Below are 12,785 nucleotides of genomic sequence, written 5' to 3'. Positions count from 1 at the left end.
TTGAGGTCAGTTACAGGGGACCCGTCACCACCTTTAAGTTCTGGCACAAGCTTACTGGCTTTCTCTTTCTTGTCCAGCCAGGCGAGCAATTTGCCAGCCTTGTCACCCCAGTCATATATGCGGCCCAGCCTTTCCTGTCCCATTTGTTTGGCTCGATCAGTGGCCAATTGCCGGTACTCCTCCTGTCGCAGCCGGAGGAAGTGAAGGGTTTCTGGTGTGGTGTCTGAGCTGATATCCTGCTCTATTCGATAAATCTCCTGTTCTATGTTGGAGATGTCTTTCATCCTATCCTTCTTGGAGCCCGCAATCAGACAAAGGGCCTGCCCTCGGATTACCGTTTTGAACGCTTCCCATAATATTTGAGGGGACTTACCTGTGGGTTCGTTCTCAAGAAAGTAATTGTCCATGGCTTTATTGAGGTCTTTTCTAATTTTGGGATTCTTGAGGTACCAAGGGTTTATTGGGGCAATTCGTCCCACCTGCGTGTGGTCTAGTACTATGTGGACCCACAGAGGGGAGTGATTTGTGGAGCCGGAACTATTATGTAGTCAAGGCGGGATAAGCTATTGTGTGCCCCTGAATGAAAGGTGTTGGATCTTGTCTGGGTTGCATGCTCTCCAACTATCTATCAGCTCCATCGCCTCTAGGAAACCGGAGAAGGTATGTGCTGCGGGAGAGGTTGTGCGGGGGGATGTCTGTCTAGTGTCCCCGATATTATTGAATTGAAATCGCCTCCAAGCACCAATTGTCCCTCAGGCAAAGTTAACAGAACAGCGCGGAGATCAGTGAACGTTATGCCCTGTAACCCCGGGAGTGCATATACAGACATAAAGGTAACAGTTCAACCCTCCCAAGAGCCCGTAATTCCGACGTATCTGCCCCGATCATCTGCATAGGTGGAGGTGAGTGAGAGAAGAATTGACTTTTTGCATAATGCCTACGCCCCTGGAGCTGGAAGTAAAGCTCGCGTGTGCTACCATCGAGTAACCCCATCTGTGCATTGCTTTGCACGTGTTGCCAATGAGGTGGGTTTCCTGGAGCAACACAATGTTCGGTGACAATCTCTTAATGTATTGCAGTACAACACTTCTCTTGATCTTGTCCCCCAATCCGTTAACATTCTAACTTAAAATTGTAATTTCCTTATTACATTGTACTCCCATTGGTAAATAGACAGGTCCCCGCTAGCGGGTTTATGTGTACACATTGCACTGTCGAGATAAAGCAAAAAAACAACAAACAAATAAACAACAATCCCACCCAACATCCCCCCACCCTGCTTCCCTGCACTCCGGGCTCAGATCTGCTCATGAAAATTAAATGCAGAGTGCATGTCCCCCAACTATTCTACTGAAAAGAAGAAAAATGCGGGGGGAGGCCTTAGAGCCCTGTAGCCCCCTTTCCCACAATTACAAATTACTGGTGCAATATATGATGGATACACAGGCCATCAAGAAAGCGAACATCCAATATGCAGGCATAGATCACGACTCCAGCCTGGGTCAAACATTGGCGGCTCGTGTTCCGTAAAAAACAGCCAAGTCATTGCTACCCGGGCCCATCAACGAGAGTCCACAGCTCAACTTAATGGTCGGTGGAGATCTTTTCCGGCGAAGCTGTAAGGCCGTCCAGCCAGTCCGACACCATCTCCGGAAAGTCAAAGAAGCGGGTCCTCCCCTCAACTTCAACTCTCAGACGCGCTGGGAAGAGCATGGCGTATTTGAGACACCTTTCACTCAATCTGCGCTTGACATCAAGGAAGGAGCGTCGCCTTATCTGTACTGTTCGGGTGAAGTAGGGGAAAAAGGTGATCTCCGCGTTGTCTAGGTGGATCGGAGGAGCGACCCTCGCGGCTTGTAGGATTGTGTCCCTATCTCTATAGTTAAGCAGCCGGGCCAATATCAGACGAGAAGGGACCCCCGGCTTCGGCCGACCCCCAGGTACCCTGTGGGTCCTCTCAATTACAAACAATTTAGAAAGGCCCTTTGGCTGCAGCTTTGTTGTGATAAGGCCTTCAATGAATAGATCAACAGCGGGACCCTCCGATTTCTCCGGAACGCCGAGAACGCGGATGTTATTGCGTCTCAGGCGCCCTTCATTGTCGTCCAGCTTGTCCTCCGTCAGCCTCCAGAATTTCTGTAGCTCCCCCATGTCCATTTGTAGTTGCGAAGTGTCCTCCACAAGGCTGGCGGTGGTAGCCTCTAACTGTTTGACCGTTTCTCTATACTTTGTTAGGTCAGCCCTGATCAATGTTACTTCCGAGGAGAGGGTATCAATAGATGTGCGGACCCCTATGATAGCTGCCATCAAGTCCTTCATTGTGGGCTCAGTAGGCTCCTGCTCAGCACCGCTTTGTGGCTTATCACTTGCCCCCTTTCGTTCAGTCAAGTCCGCCTTCGGGCAGGTATAGCGGTCAAGTCTGCTTTGCTGGGACGTACGGGTACCCTCTACATTGGACATGACAAGACTGCTCGTTTTGCAGGAAAGTAACTCGGGCTATGCGCAGATCGGGGGCGCCAGAAACCCAATCCCCCCCCCCCCCCCCCCACTCGTGCACCAACGAGAGTCAGCAGGCAATCACCAAATCAGAGGGAGCGCTCAACAGGCTGGTGGTTATTAGAGCATAGTCTACAAGCCATGCAGTGATTATTGCGCACTGTGAATGCTGCGGGGGCCCCCTCAAGCGTCTATCATATGCCCCATCCGGTGTGCAGAGAGTCAATGAAACCCCAGGGCAAGGGGGTGGGGTGGGGAAGGGATGGGGGCACACACTCCAAGGCACCAACAATCGACAGCGTCAGCAGCTGGAAGTGAAGATGTATCCGACATGCTAACAGGCAGTCGGTTCCCTCCAACTCACCCCTGGGCACTCCTCAGCCCTTCTCAGGGCGGTACTCCGCTATACTGTATGTCAAAGGGAATTGCAGGTCTGTGCAAGCATGGCGCAGGGACCTCAGAGCGCGCCTCCAGCCAGTCGGCGCTATCCCTTCCCCTGACGCAACCCGGTGGAGCCCGCCGCAGTCTAGGGATCGTCTCGCGGCAGGCTCGGCCACCTCGGGACTCCGCTCACCTCCCCAGTCACACAGTAAGTCTCCTCGCAGCCGCTACTTGGATCAGGCGGGGGGCGCCCCTCAGCAAGCACAAGCCCCGCTCACCTCTCCGCCGGTCAGCTCCACCATACGAGGTCCGCCCGAGGCCCCAGCTCAGTGGAAGGGGCCCAGCCCCGGCGCCCCCGAGTCGGCGCGCAGGTATCAAATGTCAGACTAGGGCGCTGGGCAAAAGGCGCTTAGAAGTAGTAGTGGTGGAGGGTGGAGGCAAGCTCCACTCCCGATGTTCTCCGTTTCACCGGGCTGGAGGGGGGAGGGGCCGCCCACCTACTCGACGTCCAAGTCGGCCAGCTCCACTAGGCGAGGCCCCGGCTTCCAAGGGTTGCAGGCCGCCGGTGCGCTTTTCTCCGGTCGGCAGATTTTCACCGGAATTGCAGCCGCGAGCTCCGCTGCACCTCCAGTTTAGATTTCAGGCACCAGGAAGATCAGATCTGCGATGCGGATATACATGGGGGAAAGGGGGCCTCGGAGAGACTCTAGTTAGCGGCCATATTGTCTTGCCGCGAGACCACGCCCCCAAGTTTGTGTCTCTTGGGCAGGGCGTGGCCCGAGAACACAATCTTGACTATGCATGGATAGATCGTGATCCTCCTTTGTCTCTTGTCCAACTCCTGCTGAGACCTCTCGAGGATGGGGTGTCCCTTGATGTAGAGGGAGACGGGCTTCGGTGCAGACGGAGGCTTTGGTGCAAAGGTTAGTTGTTGCTTCTGTGCCTTCGGCTTCAATGGTGAAGCCTCCCCGAAGGGCATTCTCAGGCTCGAGGCAGGTAGAGGATTGAGGGCCTTGGCTGAGTCAATCGCCAGCTCCTAGGCCTCAGCTCAGTGTTGACCAGCACTTCGAGGTGAGATAGCACATCCAAGGATGGCAGTGGTTTCGGCACTGAGCTTGATGCTGCTCCCCTGAGGGACAGTGCTCACCCCCGACGTGCAGCCTCTTATGGAGCAGAGCTGACCGACGTGGATGAGGCGTCATGGGTAGCCTCTTCTTTTTCTTCCAGGAAAGCCTGCTCACCAGACTCAGATGTTGGAGCCAATGCACTTGGGGCTGGCCTGGTGAGCAAGGAGCTCTGGATACTCACCCAACGCCTTCTCCTTTTCTTTTTGGCTCCCCAGGGGTAAGCCTCGTCGAAGATGTCAAGCATCTCTGCAGATGACTGGGTCTTCCTGCTGTGTGCCCACTGTCAGACTTTATGCTGGCATAAAGTCTTCTTGCTGTGAAACCCAGAGCACAGACAGAGAAACTCTTGTCATACTCCAGCGAAAGGCACAAGTTGCAGACAGAGTGAAGCTCAGCATCGGGATACTTAGAGAGGCACTAGAGTCATCTCTTGGAGGGTGTCCATTCCATTACCTCGGGAGCATCTCCAAAACGTAGTCCAGAGCACGCAGTGGCACGAACACCAGTTAAATTACACAGGGATATTTAGTGATTTTCCCATAATCACAGGATATTGAGCAGGTGCAGAGACGAGAACCCGGTTCACCAGTTATAAAGTCGTCAGCTTTGGCCATAATGCCACATCCTCTCACTTGATTTTTGATTTGTCGGTGTAACATTAGTTTTAATTGTGATGTCTTTATCTATTTACAAAATGCACCATTAAAACACACTTCTATCACTACGATATAAAGTTTAGTTAGTGCGTGTTTACAAAGAAAATACAGCAATTTAAAGCATTTGTTTAAGCATGTGGTTTCCAAGCAAATTATACACACTCCGAATTAAAAGTAATGTTGCGCCATCAAATCGGAGTGCAAATAAACGCACTAGATCGAATGCACACACACATCAGGAGGATGAAACGCTCCAAATGACCACATAGTTTATGGTGATAAAGCCACAGATGGGGCAAAGATGACAAGAAGCGCTGAGAAGAACCACATGAATTAAACAGCTGACAAACACATGCACTCAATGCTTCAATAAAATGGAAAAAAGTTACTCTTACATTGCAAGCAGTGAAAGGATACTGAGAAAGCAAGCAGTACTTTGGCCATGCTCTTGCAAGCGACAGTGCATGCGCTTCCTCAAGCAAGACATAAAAATGGTCGCAGTCAATATAGACGGTAAGCTTGAAAAAATCCAAAGATTTTTTAAACAAAGGGCATAGGCAGTGAAAAACTGTTTTCTATTACAGACCTTTGTAGGCGAAGGCAGAAAAAGAAAAAGTAAGAGGGAGCTCATGGATTGGGTCTGGAAAATGCACTTGCGATTTCACCAAAATAGTCTGAATACATTTGTTTTAAAACTGCCCCAGAACAAAAGTCAGAAATGTTATCTTGTACGTTGGCGGTACATTTCCAATCTGTTTGGAATTCAGAAAGACTCCATAGCATTCGGTGATACCTACACAAGTCATTAAAGTTCACAGCTACTCCTGGGGATCTTTCCGAATCACCAAAAGTCTATACTACGACAAGTCAGAAATATCCAGGAGCACTCCAATGTGCAAACGTCTATGCATACAGAAGTGCACTTGTTCTTGTAACATTTTTAATTGAACTTTTTTGCTGGTGAAAAAAATGCTAGGCCTGATTCACAAAGGTAAACGTACACTTTTGAGTAAGTTTACTTTTTTTTTTCTTCTTCACAAACTACAAGTTATTTGTAAGTTTACGAGTGTGGACGCTCCGCAGTTGGGGCGGAGAACTCAGTGCATAAAAAGATAGGAGTCTCCACAGTCGTTAACTTAGTATAACCCCGTAGTTTGAAAATACCAACCCAAAAAAAGTAAACTTAGACAAAAGTGTAAATTTACTTTTGTGAATCAGACCCATTGCCTGCTCTGAAATCTCTGGAGTGGGGCAACTGGACCCAAATGTCTTTGAAGAGCCTTTATCGAGCATGTGACTGTAGGGCTCTTAGACAATTATATTTACTTGGTCTTTTAAACTACATCCCAAAGGTTGGTATGAGGTATATGCAGATAGCTGAGCCAAGATGGATGTGTTCTGAGGAGGCTCCGCATCTCTTCCCCATTCTCTGGCCATTACTCTAGCCTACAGCTGCAATTCAATGCTCCGACTTGTCTTGCCTGGTCCCTCGGTTGGTCCCCTACCAGCACATCCCGCCATCACGCAGATCACTTTCTGTGAACCGTCTGTCTGCAGCGGAGTTTGGCTGCAGCCTAAACCTGCATGGTGGCGAGACAGTGAGTGCTGTGCGGTCGGGTGCTCCTGGTGCTGCCGCAACTTTCTTCCCTCCTGCTGACCTGACTGCGGGCCTATGGTGGCGATTGGGTGGCTGTGCGGCTGGTCGCCGAGGCTGGCTGGCCTGGAGCAGTGTGTAGGTAGTTTGAGCCTAAAGGTGGAAGAGCCTATCTGGTGGATGAGAGGGCCACGGTGAGTACGGAGAAGAGAGCTGCCGCCTGGGGGATCTTTGTGGAGAGAGTGAGCCTGGTAGCTGTAGAACTGCTGATCTCCTGCATGCCCTCGCCCTCTTCTTCTCAACTCCCCCCTGCTGGCTGCGGTAGTGGCGATGAGCACGGAGGCCGGATCAGGCCTAGCCTAGGCACGGGGGTTGGGGAGAGTGAAAAGTGGTAGTCTTCCTGCTGCGTCTCTGCCCTGACTTCACCTGCTACCTCCCCCCCCAGCGCTGCGGATTATGAACCTGAGCCAGCCAGATTTGGCCTACTGCCCCTTAACTGCTGGTGCTCCTGCCACTGCATCTGAATGAGGGGGCACTCTGCTGCTGCATGGGTTCCTGCCTGCCTACTGATCTTCTACCTAGCGGTGGAGCTGCTGACAGCTCACCTGCGCGGACAGGGCGTGTGGTGGGTGTACCCCTAGGCGACGGAGTGCACTCGATCTCCCTCTATACAGATGATCTTCTTATCTATTTGAAAGACATCCCTTCTATCCCTGAAGGATCACTTGCATTCTCAGACAATTTGCTCTGCTTTCCGGCCTAAAAGTCAACTGGTATAAATCTGGTCTTTTTCCACTTGCTTCAACCACCCAAACACTGACCTGTTCACTACCCCCTTTATTTGGCAACCCAACACATTGCACCTCTGGCAATCACCACCGCTGCCGCAATTCAGGAAGAACCTCAAGACCTGGCTCTTTGACTGAACAGCATGGGGTCCATGCCCATTTGGTGCACTGTACGAAGAGCTCTCTCATGCATGGGAGGTGTGCATACTTGGCCTATACCAGCGAGGTAAAAAGCACAAAGTCACGTCTCGCTTCATAGATCTGGGTCTAATCGTAGCTAAGTGGCTGATCACATGCAGACGAGTCACCTGACCCTCCACAGCTCGCAGCCTGGATGTTGTAACTTACGAACTGGGCCAATGCAGAGAGCGTCACATTACACAGGGAAGATGCCATGGGGCTCCGTAAATATCCATTGGACGATAGCGGATATGCAGTATAATGGCTGATCTCTACACGGATATCTCAGATGCTCCCCCATCGCCACACGCCCAAGTACCCCGTGGAGATGAATCAGGAGAGGACGCATGCGAGTTGCTGCCCCCTGTAGTTGCTTCCTTTGGCGGGATCGACGTGGACGACATGTGCCCCTTGCCAGATAACGGCCTCACTAATGGGGTATCTGGAGACAGACATGAGTAATTCACTTAGCAACTCGACGGAGTGGGGTTCGTTAGTGGGGAGAGGGGTGGGGGCATGGATGACATGACAGTTACTTTCTCCACACCAGTTCCTATTGTTATTTGATTGAGGCCCTCAACTGTTTATTTCTGTCATTGTGCATTATTGCTTGCTGCAAACAGTAAATGCTCATTTGATGTAAGGTGCAATGGGTTGCAATACCACTTCTTATGATTTGCATATGCGTCTCCTGTAAGACTGCCTTCCATTAACATCACAGGTACTCGAAGTGTCAATGTCCTTTCAGCTTTCATTAAATATTGGCAATAATGTAGTTTATCATGTTGCTATTGCAAGGTAATATGCAATTGTTAACGGACGTCATGAAAGTACACTGTGTTCCTGGAATCCTTTTCTTTTTGTAACTGTAATCATAAAAGGAAAAAGCACACCGATTTAAAAAAAACAAAAGCAAAAAATTAGGTAGATGCAAAGTCATAGCTGAGGAGGAAATATTAATGTGGCATTTGAAACACACTTGACTTTTGATGACTTTGCACATAGTTGAAAGAAAAATATGTGTCACACAATTTCCAGAATGAATGGAACGCTTAATATCTAGTAAGGGCTATAACCTGCATGGCCGACAATGAAAAGAATGAAAAAAATCAGGCAGCTACGAAAAATAAGTTGGATTATGGAGAAAAGAGTCTTGTTAAATCTCACCTGTTGAGCTATGAGGTCAAGTCTGCTTTCCAGTGTATTAGAGACCTTGATTTTTCCATCTCCGCTGAACATTTCTATTCCTCCGGCACTGGAAATAAAGAATAACACGCTATAGTCATTGCATCTGAACAGCCATCCTGTGCATCCCAGAAAAGCACCTGGCCACAAGAAGACCCCTATTATTCTTCTGTAGTAAGCAAAAGATGATCTGCCTCAGGAAGAGAGATAATCCGTTTTCTGTATAGAAATTAATTTTATAATTCTGGTTATTTCACAATTCTAGAATGAAGGGAGGCTGGTCCTTCAAAACGTCATTCAAAAAAAAACTACTAACCATATGGAGTGGTCAGGCAACTAAACACATGGTTTCACAAAAGTCACCAACTGCGACCCTCGGGTCTCCCAATCCAAAACAGATTATTGTACACTGTAAATTTCACTGTTGAGCCCCTCCCGCAACCAAACTGTAGCAAGAAAACTCTTGGAAGAGCTCTCCAGCCACGACAGGCAAAAGGCACTAGTTAAAAGGAGCAGCTTGCTTGTGGAGAAGGAAGTAAAGTGAGGATGAACAGACAGCCTGCAACTCACTGACACAGCAAGCACATGTGACGTCCATATTAAATACAGTCTTCAGTGTAAAAGTCTCAATGAACAGAAGTGCATATATGAATGCACCAATAAAGTGAAGTTCCCACTGTGGCATTATAAATAAAGGGGGAAACATATGGGTCAAACCCTTCAGAGAACACATCACAAAAGTACAGTTGAACAAGGCTAGCGGAGTTGTATTGTATTGTATTGTATTGTATTTATATTTGTAGAGCGCAAATTGCTGCCCTGAGGCGTCCAAGCGCTGATGATAGCCAGAACCAGCCGGAAAACACAGGGGGGGGGGGGGGGGGGGGAACGAGGTTAGAGGGGTGAATTAAAAAGGAAGGTTTTAAGCTGTTTACGGAATGAGGTAAGGTTAGAATCAGCTCTGAGGTGAAGTGGAAGGGCATTCCATGTCCTGGAGGCATTGTGGGCAAAGGTCCTGCCGCCACACCTGGATCGTTTTATTCTAGGGGTCACAGCTAGAAAGGTCTGGCTGGAGCGGAGACTTCTATTGGGCGTGTAGTGAGTGACTAGGTTACGAGTAATAATTGGACCAGTGTCCCAGAAGGCTTGATGGGCAATGCACATTGCCTTAAAAAGAACTCTTTGGCGAACTGGTAGCCAGTGAAGGCTAACCAGTCCGGCCCTTACAGAGTGTCTACGAGGAATCTCCAGCAATAAACGGGCTGCGCAATTCTGCACTGTCTGCAGCCTGCGCAAAACGTAGTCTGGGGCGCCGAGATAGAGCACATTATTAAAATCAAGACGGGATTGTATAAGCCCTTGTATAGCCACCTGTTTGGCTTCCATGGGGAGGAGGGGGAGGATTTTCTTTAACATCCTCATGATGCCAAAACAGGTAGCTGACAGCTTCGTGGCCTGTATATTGAATGATAGGGAGCTGTCCAGCCAAACTCCGAGGCTCTTGATGTTTTCTTTGGGAGATGGTAGAGGACCCAGACACGGGGGCCATAGGGCATCGGGGAGACGAAGATCCGGGGGACCTAGGAGCATCAGCTCCGACTTGTCCCCGTTCAACTTGAGGGATGAGGAGGACATCCAAGTCTTCACCTCTTCAAGGCACTCTCTGAGCCCGCCTGACGCAGGAAGGTTATCATCCTGCGTCAGTGAGACCACCAGCTGCGTGTTGTCCGCATACGAGATGATCTTAATCCCGAAAGGGCGGACGACCTCAGCCAGTGGCCTCATGTATAGATTGAAAAGTGCGGGGCTCAGAGAGGAACCCTGGGGGACTCCACACTTCAGTGGTCTACTAGAAGACATGGACTCACCCTCGAAGACTCTAAAGGATCTGTCCTCTAGAAAGGACTTAAACCATGACCAGGCTTTGTCCTTAATCCCAGCACAGGACATACGGTACAGCAGAGTGTCATGGCTGACCGTATCGAACGCTGCGCTTAGGTCAAGGAGGATCACTGCCACTGATTCTCCTTGATCCAGGATTGTTCTTGCTTCCTCGGTGACCATGAGGAGAGCGGTCTCAGTCCCATGTTTTGGTCTGAAGCCCGTCTGTGTGGGGTCTAGCAGGTGAAAACTCTCCAAAAAATTTACTAATTGATGGTTTACATGAGTCTCTAAGATTTTACTCACCCAGGGTAATAGGGAGATGGGACGATAATTGGCCAGGTCAGAAGGGTCTAAAGTGTTTTTTTTTTAGTAGAGCTCTGACCATGGCCTGCTTCCAGACGGCCGGGACCATGCCAGAGATGATTGAAGCATTTAGTACCTCCCTAATTATAGGTAGGGTCACCTGGGAGGCGGCCAAAATTATATCAGGGGGGGCTGGGTCATCCGGGGACCCGGATTTGACTCTCTTTGCTAAGGATTCAAGAGTTGTGAGGTCCAGTAGGGGGAAGTGAGTCAAAGTGGATTGGGGAAGTGGGGGGGGTAAGATGCTATGGCTTTATCGGGATAGGTCGGAAAGGTACTGTTTTTGATAGGGGGGGGGAAAGGCTGAGTAGATGGTATTTACTTTTTGGTAAAAGAATTCAGCAACGTTGTTGCAGTGGGTGGTGGACTTATCGACCTGCACGGCGGGGGGAGGCTTCGTTAGTTGTTTTATAATGTGAAAAATCTCCTTTGGTTTCGATTTGGCCATCACTATACTATTGGAGAAATATGTGGCTTGGGCTGTTTTTACTTGCATTTTGTATTCACTGAGGGATTTACGGTAGTGGGATTTATTGTCCGCCGCATAGTCCAAGCGCCAACGTCTTTCCAGTCTTCTACATAGACGTTTCTTGTCCCTAAGAGAGTTCGTATACCAAGGGGCCGTTTTTTGTGAACGTTTCAGTGTGGTCTTCCTTATAGGCAGTTTCCTGGATGTGGTGTGACACTCCCTTATATTCAAATGCCTAATTGCACGTCCTGATTGGACTTCTCAGTTACTCCTTCACACTGAGAATTGTGGGTGTTGTAGTGTCACCATTTTTCCCCAGGTTTAAAATTTACGCTGGCAAAAATCTAAGCCCTCAATGGGCCTTGACATGAGGATGTGCGCTCATCCCCCGCTCATGTTCCACTTAGTGAGACCCCATTGCATATCAGGTCTCCGTGGCCCCCTGCTTCATGGGGTGGTGCTCCTCGGCGGTTGGGCGACCGCCTGAACATAGTCCTCTACGCTTGCCCTCCGGATAAGCCCAAAAACATGTAAAGGGGCTGTTTAGACAGCTCCCACACACATAGCAATGTTGAGGGAGTCCCCAAAGATCCCCCAAGGGCAAAAACAGACTTTTTATTTTTTCGCTAATTTCGCCGATTACGCTTACCGTACGCGTACGGTATAAAATTATTTTAAAAAAAAAGTTATCCACACTCTCCCCACCCCGTGTGCAATTGGTGCCCGAGGTGCACCAATTGTGCATGGCTTATTAAAGATGAGTTAAACTAAAATATTTTTAAAAATAATAATTAAAAAAAAAAATTATCCACACTCTCTCCACCCAGTGTGCAAATGGTGCCCGAAGGGCACCATTTGTGCATGGCTTATAACATATACGAAAAATTAAAATATTACCTTTCAAAACGAAGTGCATCATATGTCCTCCATGTGCGCACGGTGCGCGAAGCGCATCGTGCGTACATGGCCCATCTAGCGTAACGTGCCCACCGTGCGTGCACGGCACTAACTGCGTAAAGTGGGCGCGCGGAGCGCGAAGCGCACCGTGCGCGCACGGAACGAACTGCGTTAAGTGGGTGCGCACGCCACGAATGGCGTAAAGTAACTTAGCATTTAAAAAACCGTACAAATTCACTGAAAAAACCATAGGTTTCACACATGTTATAGTTAGCGGAAATTTCACTGATAAAAAACCAATGAAATTCCCCCGTTATAGTTAGTGCAGGCAACTATAACTCACGCGACCGCAATCTTCTGCTGATGACATATGTGTCTTTATGAAAAAAAAATATTTGTAATATATGTATAGCTAAAAATGTATGGAAGAAGACATGGGCAAATAAGTGTCTAAATACAGTATTAGCATCAGCAGAAGATTGCGGTCGCGTGAGTTATAGTTGCCTGCACTAACTATAACGGGGGAATTTCATTGGTTTTTTTATCAGTAAAATTTCCGCTAACTATAACATGTGTGAAACCTATGGTTTTTTCAGTGAATATATATATATATATATATATATATATATATACACATACATACATACATACACACACACATAAGTAACCAGCCTTTATCAATCTGGTAAGCGCCATTATTCTCATATTATTTATAGTATCACATTTATAGACATAGTAAACATACCTCATGTTTCAATAAGTAAA

At 48.6% G+C, this 12,785-nt stretch overlaps 1 protein-coding gene across 1 annotated transcript in view; it reads right to left on the bottom strand.

Annotated features, from left to right (window-relative positions):
* Positions 1–12,785, bottom strand: part of ATP6V1E1 (ATPase H+ transporting V1 subunit E1) — a 140,580-nt gene that overhangs the window by 30,491 nt on the left and 97,304 nt on the right. The window contains exon 8 of the mRNA XM_085652168.1: positions 8,390–8,477. Coding sequence (XP_085508294.1) covers positions 8,390–8,477 — 88 coding nt within the window. The remainder of the gene's footprint in view (positions 1–8,389; positions 8,478–12,785) is intronic.

This window comes from Triturus cristatus, chromosome 4_1 (assembly GCF_964204655.1).
Source record: "Triturus cristatus chromosome 4_1, aTriCri1.1, whole genome shotgun sequence".
NCBI classification, from domain to species: domain Eukaryota; kingdom Metazoa; phylum Chordata; class Amphibia; order Caudata; family Salamandridae; genus Triturus; species Triturus cristatus.
This window is presented reverse-complemented; position numbering and strand designations above follow the sequence as displayed.